At 43.5% G+C, this 13,813-nt stretch overlaps 1 protein-coding gene across 1 annotated transcript in view; it reads left to right on the top strand.

Moving 5' to 3' along the window:
- PAPPA (pappalysin 1) overlaps positions 1 to 13,813 on the top strand; it is a 263,247-nt gene that overhangs the window by 137,070 nt on the left and 112,364 nt on the right. Inside the window, exon 10 of the mRNA XM_015092957.4 lies at positions 13,419 to 13,612. Coding sequence (XP_014948443.2) covers positions 13,419 to 13,612 — 194 coding nt within the window. The remainder of the gene's footprint in view (positions 1 to 13,418; positions 13,613 to 13,813) is intronic.

The following is a 13,813-nucleotide window of genomic DNA, read 5'->3' as shown; positions in this document are numbered from 1 at the left end:
CAGACTGGAACCAGGTTATGCCTCATCAGCTGTTATCAAGCCTCTGTCTCGGTACCTTCTGAGGTAGCCAATTTTCTTCTCAAACCAACTGCAGTTTGTTGGAAGAGTTTTCTGCTGTGTCCCCTCTGAGCCTCCTCTTCTTCAGATTAAGCATCTTCATACCTGTGTGAGCACTGCTTCCTGATGACGCCTGCCTTGGGCCCCATCCACTGACTGTATCCTGGTTCATCAATTCAGTGGTCTAGAGCTGGTCTGTCCAGCTATCTCTAGGACCAGAGGGGGCTTCTCTGACCTCTGCCTTTTTGTCAGTAAGGTAATCTGCAATCTCACATTCTTGTTTGGGCCAACACCTTCTCCAGTTGGTAGAAACGGATCCCAGGGTGACTGCTACTCTTTGAACCTTTCTTTGAGCATGAATAGTTATGCTGACCCTTATCTGTCATCTCGGATCAAAAACAACAGGGGTTTTGATTGATATTTTCAAATATTCCAAGTCAGCTCTTAAGACTGAGGACCAATCGCCCTCCTTTTCTTTCTTTCTTCCTCCTTCCATCTCTTCTTCCCATCTTTCCTTCCTTCTTCCCCCTCTTCTTTCCTTATTGGGAGGAAAGAGACAAAAATATATATACACGTTTCTAGAAAAACAAAATACAGTGCAACGATACACATGAAACGTGTAGATTCAAGGTAACATAACACGAGTGGCCCACTCATCCTGCAAGATAAAGGAAACTTGCCTGAGTGCCGTTCCGCCCCTTGACTGGGCTTCAGTTTGTCAGAGCACTGCAGCACGTATCCTAACCTGGAGATTGAGCAGCTGTGGTTTAAACACCTCATCCTCTTGGTCTTATCTCAATCATATGGCAAGAGGACAGCCTTCAAGGCTGGCTAAACCAACCAGGGCTCAGGGTGGAAGGGGTCCATTTTTGACACTCCAGCTTCTTGCATCGGAACCCTACCAAGAACCTAACACACTGTCTTCACCCTAGTCCCGATTTATGCCAGACTAGGGTGACTGGCTTAGCTTCATGTGGTGCCTTCAGTCCCTCAGCTACTGTTAGCCTAGACTTGTCTAAAAGCCCCTCTTCTCCGGCATCTTGAGGATGCCTTAGAAGACTGATGGGCTGCCTGTTTTGCTGGATTGAAGAATAGATGCGCATGTGTGTGCCTACCAACTTTTATTTGCACTGTTTTGCTTTAGGGTCACATGCATGGATTTCTCACAGTCTGATTCAATTTCTGTTTGATATTGCATATCCCCAATAGTTATATAATGAACCTTAGTTAGCCAGTCAGAACTCTTGGCCTGTAACAATGAACTGTGCAGCATTCAAGGAGAGTTACTTAAACTTTCTGAAACTCAGTTGCTGTATTTGCAAAACAAAGCATGTAGACGCGTTAATTTCAAAAGACTTTTGCAGTGTTAAACCTTTATTCATTCATTCAGCCAACAGGTCATAACTGTCTTCTGTATTCTGAAATTGGAATGCAGTAGTGGGCAAAATAGCGTTTGCTCCTGCTCTCATGGAATAGCCATTTTGTTTTAGAGAGAATGCAATGGTCATTACTAAACTTTGAAGAAGCAATGCAATGTTATGTAGAAAATAAAATAGACCCGTGGAGTGGAGACACTGGAGTGAAGTTAGCATGATTAGGGAAGTCCTCATTAGGCAGGTGATGGTGGAGGGGAGACTGACGTGATGAACTGGAAAAGCCATGTAATGCTTTGGGAGATGCGTTCTAGATTGTACCTGTGCTGATAAAATGTAGAAACAACACCATGCTTGAGTATTTTCCATAACACTATTTGATCATTACAACCACTTTCTGTAATGGGTAGAAAAAGTAATATTGTCATTTTTTAATAAACAAAAAGAATGGAACCCACAATGATGATGTACGTTGCCCTGTACCAAATAATCTGGTGACAAAGCTGAGCTTCAAATTTTCGTTTCCGGTTCCTCTTCCGTATGCTTTTCGTTAGACATTTTCTTCCGTGTTCTCTGGAGAGTTCTTCTGCACTCTTCTTAGTTTCCGTTTTGCTGAACGTACTTCCCCATCTTCAGACTGAAGAGTGGATTTAATAATCAAAAGAAAGTTAAAAAAAATCAAATACACTTTTAGAGTGACTTAGTTGAAGGGAATCATAAAACGGATTTAACTCTTTTTCACTCAAAGGGAAACTGTAGCCCTGAAAGGATTGCCATGGTCAAAGTCGTGGGTACATTAGTGGACGTCGGAAACTCCAGGACTTTGGCCACCTGATGCTAAGAACTGACTCTATGGAAAAGACCCTGATGCTGGGAAAGAGCGAAGGCAGGAGGAGAAGGGGACAGAGGATGAGACGGTTGGATGGCATCACCGACTCAATGGGCATGAGTTTGAGCAAGCTCTGGGAGTTGCTGATGGACAGGGAGGCCTGGCGTGCTGCAGTCCATGGGGTCGCAAAGAGTCAGACAGGACTGAGCGACTGAACTGACTTTAGATATCAGTTCTCTTGACCAGTAAGCTGATCATGAGGAAGTGCTCTCTTTCTTTTTTTTTCTGTCTTCTCTCTCTCCCCCTCTCCTTTCCTCTCCTCTCTCCCCCCTGGGCCCCCTCTTTTGTTTGGACTGATGAGATCACGTTGAAGCCCCTGACACTTCATTCGTACCTTGCTATCTTTTTGTTGTTCTTTTTACTGCTCTCCCTGTTTTTAATTTTATTCATTTTTTAAAAATTAACTTTTTTATTTTAACTGGAGGCTAATTACTTTACAATACAGTAGTGGCTTTTGCCATACATTGACATGAATCAGCCACGGGTGTACATGTGGCCCCCATCCCGAATCCCCCTCCCGCCTCTCTCCCCATGCCATCCCTCTGGGTTGTCCCAGGGCACCGGCTTTCAGTGCCCTGTTTCATGAATCGAACTTGGACTGGTGATCTATTTCACATATGGTAATATATATGTTTCCCTGCTATTCTCTCAAATCATCCCACCCTCACCTTCTCCGACAGAGCCCAAAAGTCTGTTCTTTATATCTGTGTCTCTTTTGCTTGTACTTTGCTATCTTTTATCATCTTTCTTTTCTGTTACCTTTTTTTTTTTCAGACTCTCTGCATATGAATGCTTCAGATTGGTTTTATGCATTTATTATTAGCTTATATCATCCAAAACAAATCTCATTTTGTTATTTCCTGTTCATACTTTTAAAGGCCTTCAGGTCCTGGGTATTACCCTTCTTCCGTCTGTGCTTAGAATGTCTGTCCTATTTCATGACCACTGTGTCACTCACTGCAGTGCTAAATTTTACCCCTTCTTTCATTTATGAGATAGCACTGAAACCCAAAAGAGACTCAGCTGAAAATCATTCAGGGCGTTGAACAACTTTCTCTGTGGGATGTATTGTCATTTATTAGGATCACTATCTTTGATTACAATCTTCTTTAGGCCATTTAAAAAAACTGTAGTAAATTCAAACTGATGTAAATATATCTTCAAGTTCCAATTCATAAGCCCATCAAATCTCTTTATTAAATTTCAGCTTAGTAGGCACCACCTTTTCTATCCAGATAGTCTATTTCTTTGCAGATTCAGTCAAGAAAGAAAATAAAACAATATATAGGACAGATGGTGAGGCAGGAAGTCTCATGGGAAAAAAATAATATGGGATGATTTAGATAGAATTGGATTTTGCCCCTTAATATGTGCTTGATTCATAATATGATACCACTCTAATTAACATTTTCATTTAAAAAATCATTCTATAGTACAGTCTGCAGAACAGATTCAAATCAGGTTTGAGACTTCTTCATTAACAGTCAGTAACAGAGATTCTGAAACTCTAAAAAACATTGTTAATTCATAATTTACTGAGTACCTGCTCCGAGACTGGCATTGTTCTGAGAATTAGAGGTGCAAAAAGAAGTGTGACTGGGATCAGCCCAGAAATATCTCACAATGCAAGAGCGATACATAGTCACTCACTTATTCATTCATTTGTCCTTAAATATCAATTATGTAATATAGGGAGGTGGTTTTCTTGATCCTACAGAAAGAGGCACATGTTGAGTCAGTCTTCCAAGAAACTTATGTTATCTAGAAGAAGGGGAACAATAATAAATATACTTTATTTTTAGATAGTGACTAATGCTGTGAAGAAATAAGGTTGTGTGCTACGTTCTAATGGGGATGGAGGAATAAGATGTGAACTTACTGTAAGAAGGCAGAGGTGTTATTAGAGGAAGTAGTGTGTGAACTGAGCCCTAAGTAATGAAAGGAAACTTCCCTTCCTGGGAGAAGCCACGGTGGGAAAAAGTATTCCAGGTAAAGGAAATAGCAAGTTTGAGTTTTCTGAACACTAGAAAGTTTGGCTTATTTAAGGAACAGGTACTTGTTGAATGATTGGATATGTGGATGGATAGATGGATGAATATCTGAATGGATAGATATATATCAGGATGGAGGAATGGATGAATATCTGGATTAATGGATGGATGGGGGGTTGACGAATGGGAGCTAATAAACAAGAAGGATAATAGTGGAAAATGGTTAGATGAAGTGGTGCCTTGCTGGGAGGCAGTCTTTGCATTTTGTTCGGTGTGGCATGGGAAGCCCCTGAAGTGTTCATGGAGAGTGGCTGATGTGGCTTACATTGTTGGAAGAGCCCTCAGGCTGTGCGCTAGAGGGGGGAAGTCTGGGAAGCAGACACGGGAGAGAAACTGGTTAAATAAATAAGTGATGCCACAGTGATGGTGGCTTGGATTAAGGGTGTTGGTGATTGGACAGCAGTGGATCTTTTTGGAATATCCTGAGATGAAAGAATCTACAGGATGTGTTCATGAACTGTATGTGGTATTAGAGGATGGACGGAAAAGAAATAACAGGAGAGATGACTCAGAAGATTTTTAGTTTGTCCATTGTTGGGCAATGTTATCATTTACTAAGATGGGAAAAAAAGAAATTTGGGGAGAAGCCATTACTTGTGTTTTAGACCTGTTGATTTACTGATGACTTTAAATAGGTATTTAAGTAGAGATGTCATTGCAGGGGGCTGGGACTCAGAGGTCATATCTAAAGAGATGTTTGAGTCATTGGTGCATCAATCGTTTACGTTTTTATTTAAATATTGGGACTAGATGAGACAATGTAGACAGATAGGAAAAGGGAGCCCAAGACCTTGCCCTGAAAACTGGCAGCATTTAGCAGAGGAAAGCAGAGGTAGCAGATGAGTCTGTGTGGGAAGGTCTGACAGCTAGAGGGGGACTAGGATGCATGTTGTCATGGAATCCAGGAGAAATGCTTTGGGAAGGAAGGAATGGATGACTTCTTCATGTTTCAGGACTGTTGGATATTGTAGTTGGTTTTGGCAACATTGAGTCAGTGGTGATCTTGACAAGACCATTTTCTGTGTGTGTATGTCTGTGTGTGTGTGTGTGTGTGTGTGTGTGTGTGTGTGTGAGTGAGATGAGTTCAGAAGCCAGATGGGAGAGAACTGAAGAGTGAATTATCAGAGAGAAAGTGGAAAATGCAAGTTTAGATAGTCCTACGTCAATTTCATTATGAATCATGGGAAGGGAAATGTGACCAAAAGGGGGGGGTGGTATTTAAAGAAAAAAATTTTTTTATGTACATTGCTTACTTTTTTAATTAAAAATTTGCCTAGGCAATATCCTGCTTTGCTGGTTTGGAAATAGAGAATCATAACTCAGGGAACAGAGTGAAATAGTTTTTGCTGGACAGCAGTGATGCGGAAGCATGACAGATGAGGCTTCATGGACCTGAAGATATTAGGATTAGACCTTGACAGGAGACTTGTAGGCAGGGACTAGCCTTTCATGCTAAGGAGATAAGATGGGAGTGGGCAGCTCTGAGGTGTGCGTTCTGGAGAGGAGCTCTATGCTTTTAGAGTAGAGGTGAGGTTGGAAACGAGAGCAGATGGGGAGGTTGGAGCTGGATGACAAAAGGGCTTGAGCACTAGATGGGGAGGCTCAGATTTTGCAGGAGTCAATTGGGAATTTCAAACTGGACCAGCTTTACATTCCAGATGAATCACTGTAGGCTGCTTTGTGAGAAGGTGTTGGAGTGAGGAGGACCCGAAGCCACGGTGAGAGGGTCGTAAGTGGTGAGTGGTTCCCTGGAAGATGCTCTCTGTGACCGTGGAGGCGGAGTGATCGTGGGAGACCCCACCCAGATTCGCTCTTCTCCTGCTAGCGCTTGAGATTGGCTCAGTGGTGCCTGGCAGGGAAATGCAGAAAGGGATTTCTGGCCTACTTTGGCAGATGGCCAACCCTGAAAGGAACCAGAAACCCACTTAAGCTCCTCAGAGTCAGTAGACCTAATCGGCATCTGAAGCTTGTTAGCGGGTTCATGGTTCTTTAGAAGCCCTTCACCACCCTGACTTTTGTACTCCAAACAGCCTGATCTGGTGGTGGAAGTTAAGAAAAAACCTAGGTTTGAATAGAATGAAGTGAGGTCAGTGATGTGGGTTTGACTTGAAGTCTTTAAAATATAGGCAATGTAAAGTCCAGATATTTTTGTTCCAGAGGAAACATTTGCCAGGATAGCCACCAGACCATCGCAAGCTTCCCCTTTATAAACCTTTGGGGGTTAATTACTCCATCCAGTTTCCTCCATTCCAAGAAGATATTATTTGGACACAAAGATTGTGCATTTTTTGGTCTCTTTTTGTTGTTGTTTGGATGAACTGTTATGTGGCATGAAGCTTGTTGTGGTTGGACCCATCCCTAAACAAACAGCTGAACTTAAAAAAGAAAATAATATTTTTTCTGAAAAAAATAGTCATCATTGGACTGACAGAGAATATCCTGATGCCAATCCTGTTTCCTCAGCTGGAAATGGAAACAGATGCTAATTTCTCAAAAGTTGACCCATCTTCAGACATGGGAAGTTGGGAAAGACGGGTAAATCTACCCATCATTTGGAAGGTAGGCCACCAAAAAAGGTGTGCGTTCAAATCCCTGTGTCTTCATTGAGACCTAAGTCAAATCTGTCATCCGTCTCCTATTGCTTGTAACTCTCATTTCTCCATCTGCAGGTAGTTCTTGTGTTTTGTTTTTTTTTTCCCCCTTATTGGACTGTTGATTTAGTAATCCCAATAGCTTCAGGCTTACTAAGCCAGTACCAGGGGCTATTGTGAAAACAGAAACCAGAGATTCTCAAAAGTGATAGTGAACTTGGATAAAGATACCCTTTGGATGCCATAATTATATACTGAAAACTTGATATAATAAGGTAGCATGGCACAGTAGAAAAGGAATTGTATTATGGGCTTAAGAACTAATGTTCTAGTCTTCTATCTCCCAGAAACTTTGTCTGAAGCCTTCAGAAAATGACTTCAACTTTATGAGCCTCGGTTTTCCCATACATAAAATGAAATAATTGCTTTCGGCTCCACAGTCATCAGCATCATGATCACCATGATCAGAGGCCATTTTTCAATCACGTTTTATGCTTTAAGTGCTTTCCTTGTGTTTACCACTAGTCTGTAAGTTTTGTGGGGATCTCAAGGAGTCTACTGATCTAATAAATTACCAAAGTTTCTAATCAAGCTAAGTTAATTAACATTCTCCAGCTGGATTGAAATAGTTCTGGTCTAAGTAATTATTCTCTTTTTCCTTAGGTTATTACTTCCCCCACCCTTTTTTGTTTGTTTTAGTTGACTTTGTTTCTGGCTATTTAAATTGAAAATAGCCCATACGCTCTCTTCAATCATTTCTATTCCTGGAGATGCCCTAGGATCTAGGGCTGTGTAAATAAAAAGTAGACATTTCAGAAATTTGAGCAAACTCTGGGAGATAGTGAAGGACAGGGGAGCCTGGCACGCTGCAGTCCATGGGATCGAAAAGAGTAGGACACGACTTAGTGACTGGATACCAAATTTCTAATTAAGAAGACTTCTCCAACCCCTACCTCACCCCAGTATCATCATGGTTAAGAATAAGCCCTGTGCCTTTAAGACTTGCATCCCTTTCCATTGGTGTCCATTATGCTGTTTGAGTATACCCAGCACTTTGTCGAGGCAGTCTAAAAGGTAATCTTGTTTTCCTTTTCCATATGGGGAAACTGAGGCATGGGGAGGTGAAATACCAAGCCCATGTTCACCCAGGAATCAGGGACAGATAAGGAGCTTAAATCAGGGTTTCTGACTTCAAGGATGAGAGCTTTTAACAATAGTTCAGATAACAGCCTTTGCTTATACTTAAAAGTAAATTTGTCTCATTTCTCTGAGACCTGGCTTGTTAAGGTTTCCATTAGGTATGACAGTCCCTGCTTATCTTAAATAGTGTCCTTCAGACATGCTTCAGGGGAACAGAGGCAAGGGAGTTCATCTTGATGCTCCAGACTGATGGGAATTGAAAATTAAGTCAGTGAGAAGCAGCATCAGCTGTGTCTGTCCACTTACAGAGCGTCCATCTGTGGGCTCCTGGAGCTGAGCTCACCCCTGTCAACTGAAAACTCAGCCAGGGAAGAGAGACTTGGCTGTGTCTCCCCTGCTACATCAAGTCTCCTAGCTGGCTAGAGCAGATTCCTAAGTCTGTCACTACGTGAAAGGAAGGGAATCTGAAGTGGAGAGTTGCCTGGTGTCACAGGAAGATGGGGTGAGATGGAGTAATCAGACTGCCCACTGGAATTCCACTGTAAGCAAGTCACTCTCCCATCCCTTCACCCCGAGACCCAGTCGAAAGAAACGCTTCACAGTGCACAGAGCCTCAACTATATTGGGACAAGAATATGTGCATTGAGGGTACTGAATTTTCCTCATTCATTCATTCATCTAGCCAGTATTTGTTTTCAGAATACCCCTCCCGATGGGATGTATTATCACCAATGCCACGTAGCTACTACTGGAGAAGACAGAGGGGCAGGGCGATCATTTGACCTTGGTATTGACTTCAAACTCTTTTTCCCTGCAACCTGCTCAGCTCCCTGCAGAAAGCATTCAAGAAGCACTGAGGAAATTGGGGTCATGAAAGCAGGAAGGCGGGTTTTGTTTGATTGGTTTGTTGCTGCCTTTGTTTTTCCTGGCCCACACGTTTGTATGCCATTCCTCACCCCGCTTTCTTCGGCACTGGGGGCATGGGAGTAGAGAGGGAGAGAGAATTCCCTAGATGAAGACTGGCGGACGCAGCTGAAGGGCCCCTGGGATGCTCGTAGCAAGAGATACTGCATAGCAGAGTGCAGGGATGTTATTCAAAAAAAGGGACTCTCAGTAGCTTTGTCAGCGGAATCTTGAGGGGGAAAACAAGTCCCTTTCTCTCTCCCCTCCTCCCTCCCCCGTCCCTCCCTCTCCCCCATCTCTCAGTCTCTCGTCCTCCCAGCTTTAGCCTCATTTCCTCTCTCTCTTTTAAGGCTCCCTCTGCCTATCTATCTACTATCCTGCTAGGAACCACTGCCTATCTAAGTGCATATTGCCCTACCTGTGTCTGCCTCTGCCTCTCCTCCAGAGCCTGCAGGACGCACTAGCTCTAAGCAGACAGACAGATTGAGGTCTTCCACATAGTCAGGAAGGAACCAGCCTTCATAAGAACTCAACTCTAGCTCCAATTTCTGCCACGGTGCAGTCTCTTTGAGGAAATAAATCAGTGTACCCTAGAAAGCAGATCATATGCAATCTTCCCATCATAATCGCACCCTATTTGTCTTCATATTCGAGGAGAAGGGAGGTGGTACCAAGAGTCAGACAACCTCATGACGTTATGCTCAAGGGGGTGTGCCTTCTGATCCTGTAGATGAGATGTGCAGGGGAAGATCTCTCTGCTTGATATAGAAAGTCCAGGCTCCTGCTTCTAGGCCTCCACCAACTGGCTCTGTTGTCTGGAGGCAAATACATGCCTTGCCTCTTTGCTCCTACGGTTTTTAGTTTCCCATTCAATAAGATGGGGGAAGGGTCTGGGATGGAACACCTCACCACATGGAGCCGTTGCAACAACACTGGATAGATATTATTGTCTATTCTTTTTGAAGTTCAGAGAGCTTAGGTTATTTAAGCCCTATGGCACTTGTGTGTGGCAGGATTAGCACTTGAAGCTAGCTTCGTTGTTGTTCAATCGCAAAGTCATGTCCGACTCTTTGTGACCCCATAGACTGCAGCACGCCAAGTTTCCCTGTCCTTCACTATCTCCCAGAGATGCCTCAGACTCATGTCTATTGAGTTGAAGATGCCATCCAACCATCTCATCCTCTGTCACCTCCTTTTGCTCTTGCCTTCAATCTTTTCCTAGCATCAGGGTCTTTTCCAGTGAGTAGGCTCTTCACATCAGGTGGCCAAAGTATTGGAGCTTCAGTATCAATTCTTCCAATATATTCAGAGTTGATTTCCTTCAGGATTGACTAGTTTGATGTCCTTGCCGTCAAGGGACTCTCAAGAGTCTTGAACCTGGCTTTGCCTGATGCCCAAAACCTATGCCCTATGCAGTTCCCTTAATTGGGAGGAAAGTCTGGACGGATGACTTGCTACTCTCAGATCAGGGTGAGTTTTATTATTTGTGAGTTGGCCACATTGACCAAGAAGTTGGAGCTACTGAGAAGTGCTGAGCCTGTATTCTTTCTGTACTTGAACTGCCAGGCATGCTACTGGTCACTGGAGTCCTCAGCTGGCTTAAACTCATCCTTAAATAATTGAATTATAATGGATTGATTTATTCTGGCTCTTTTGATAGTATTTCACTATGTAAACTGTTTGCAGAAATAAACAAGGGATTTTGGAGCTTGGAAGGGGCTCAAAATTCTGCTGCCCCTAAATTCAGTGATTCCTTTTTTCAGATAGTCAGCATCACAGAAATTCAAGTCCTAGTTCTACTTGACCCAGGCTCTTTCCATTTGAAGGAATGCCTCTTGAAAGTGTTTCAAATGAATACTGATTTTACAAGCTGATTCAATTCAGCCACTTAGGAATAAATTAAACCCTTACGAGAAGAGTATTTTTTTCTCTTGACCATTATTTTAAGATATACACTGTGTGTTTATGTCCATTTCTTATTAAAGTTGTATGGCTATCTTGAGAGGTTGTCCTTGCTGGTTTCTGTACTACAGATAGGAAGCCAGAGGGTGAGAACTGAAGCTGATTGTGCAAAGTTACATACCTAATATGAGTTTCCCTGGTGGCTCAGACAGCAAAGGATTTGCTTGCAGTGCAGGAGAACTGGGTTCGATCCCTGGGTTGGGAAGATCCCCCGGAGAAGGGAATAGCAGCCCATTCCAGTATTCTTGCCTGAGAAATCCCATGGACAGAGGAAACTGGCAGGCCGCCGTCTATGGAGTAAGGAAGAGTCGGACACAGCTGAGCAACACGCACACACACACCCCTCCCGAGTATGAGGGGCGGAAAGCAAACCCTGGTTTTAAATGAGGCTTCACTCTCTATTCTTTCAGAGTGAGCCAAGGAAGAATGTTCTAGACCAAGCGGCATTCTCAGGGTGACCGTAAGCTCTGTGATATCTAGATTTTCTCAGGAGAGGTGCCTCTTGCCTGGGCAGAATTTATGCTAACATTCTCTCCCACTCTCCAAGAGTGCTGTTTGAAGGAGCTGCTACATGAAAGTGTGACGGCAATACAGCGGGATGAGTATTAAGATGGTGAAGTGAAGTGAAAGTCGCTCAGTCGTGTCCAACTTTTTGCGATCCCATGGACTGTAAAGTCTATGGAGTTCTCAAGGCCAGAATACGAGAGTGGGCAGCCTTTCCCTTCACCAGGGGATCTTCCCAACCCAGGGACAAACGCAGGTGTCCCGCGTTGCAGGCAGATTCAGACTAATTGCAGGCAGATTATGATGGGGATCTTTGTAAAATAGGAATCCACACAGAAGAGAGTACTTAGCTTTCCTAGAGGAACTGGGAAGGTGTACCTGGCAAGAGGATCGCTTTTGGACAGCTACCTCCAGATTTCTCCTTGTGTTATTCTATTCTGAAACACCAAGAAGCATGTACTGTATAGGTCCCACCTGCTTAGAAGGCATCCAGCTGTACATGTATATGTATAGCTGTTCACCTGAAACTATCAACACTGTTAATCGACTATGTTGTTGTTCAGTTGTTAGCTCACGTCTGACTCTGTGATCCTATGGACTGCAGTGCGCCAGGCTTCCCTGTCCTTCACTATCTCCCAGAGTTTGCTCAAACTCACATCCATTGAGTCAGTGATGCCATCCAACTACCTCATTCTCTGTCATCCCCTTCTCCTCCTGCCCTCAATCTTTCCCAGCATCAGGGTCTTTTCCACTGGATTGACTATAGCCCAATAAAAGTTAAAAGTTAAAAAAAAAATTTTTTAAAAGAAGGCATCCAGCTAACTCTGTTTCCCTTGAGTTTTGTTCTTGCAGCTCAGTGAGAGTCATTGCAGCCAGCTGCAGCTTTAAACTGTCCCAAGCAGAACTCCTGGCTGTGATTTGAGTTACATAGGAGCTTGAGAACTCACTTGGCCTTTAACTGAAATACCTAAGATATCCAGCAAATATCTAGAAGATAGCACCTTAGACAGGAAGGGCTCCTGGAGTTTCAGCAGTTTCACCCCCTTCACTGATGACTGAGCCCAGAGGAGGGAAAGAGATTTGTCTAAAGGAACAGAGCAATTCAGTTACAGACCTGGGGCTGATGCCAGAGGCTCTCATATAACAGTTCACTCTATGTCAGCCTGTAATCCTATTTACAGTTAAATAGTCAAAATAGTCAGTTTAAGACTACGAAGTGCTGCGGTGGCAGATAATGTACCTAGAACTCGGACAGTGAAAGCCCGAGTTTAAAATCAGGATCCGGCATGAACACATTTCATGACTTTGGGCAAGTTATTTAAGACATGCAGGATTGCAGTTTCCCAATGTAGAAAACTAAACCAATAATATCTTTCTCACAAAGGTACTGTGGGGCTCACAAGAGGTATGAAGGTGGAAGTCTTTGTTAATGTGCATGTATGTTATGTAGTAAAAATCACATAATACAAGATCTACCCTCTTAAAATTGTAAGTGTACATACAGCTTTTTTTAATCTATCGTCACAGTATTGTCCCTCAGATCGCTAAAACTTATTCATCTTGCATAACAAAGCTTTATACCGTTTGAACAGTGGATTTGAAATCTCAGCCCCCCTCCTTCCAGGCCCTGGCAGTCGCCATTCTACTCTCTCCTTCTGTGAGTTTGCTTTATATGCATCATGTAAGTGGAATCGTACAGTGTTTCTCCTTCGTGTAATGTCCTCCAGATTCACCAGAGTTGCCTCCTATGGCAAGATCTCCATTGTAAATAACAGTCAGTGGTGACCATCAGTGACTCACAGCCTGAGTAACAGTCAGTGGTGACCATCAGTGGTGGGCTTGACTGTGCTGATGATTCTGTGTATCTGATTCCATAACTGCTGGTGGCAGCCAGGGCCAAAGAACAAACACTGATCTGTTCTGTCCCTTCTGTGTCTGTCTCCCGCAGATGAACCCAGCCGGTGCTATTTCCATGATGGTGATGGGGTATGTGAGGAGTTTGAACAAAAAACCAGCATCAAGGACTGTGGTGTCTACACGCCCCAGGGGTTCCTGGATCAGTGGGCATCCAATGCTACAGTGTCCCACCAAGATCAGCAGTGCCCAGGCTGGGTCATCATCGGCCAACCAGCAGCGTCCCAGGTAAGTGCCCAGCCGTGCATGACATTTCCTGCAGACATTCCAAATCGCTGCTCTGCCCCTCAAGCTTGCCCATCACAAGGGCAGTGTCACTGGACATGGCCACTTGACCATACCTCCGTTGTGGTTCAATCGCTAGGTTGTGTCTGACTCTTTCAATACAGCACTCCAGGCTTCCCTGACTTTCGCTATCTCCCAAAGTTT

This window comes from Ovis aries, chromosome 2 (assembly GCF_016772045.2).
Source record: "Ovis aries strain OAR_USU_Benz2616 breed Rambouillet chromosome 2, ARS-UI_Ramb_v3.0, whole genome shotgun sequence".
Lineage (NCBI taxonomy): Eukaryota > Metazoa > Chordata > Mammalia > Artiodactyla > Bovidae > Ovis > Ovis aries.
The sequence above is the reverse complement of the archived record's forward strand: the minus strand, read 5'-3'. Positions and strand labels throughout refer to the sequence as shown.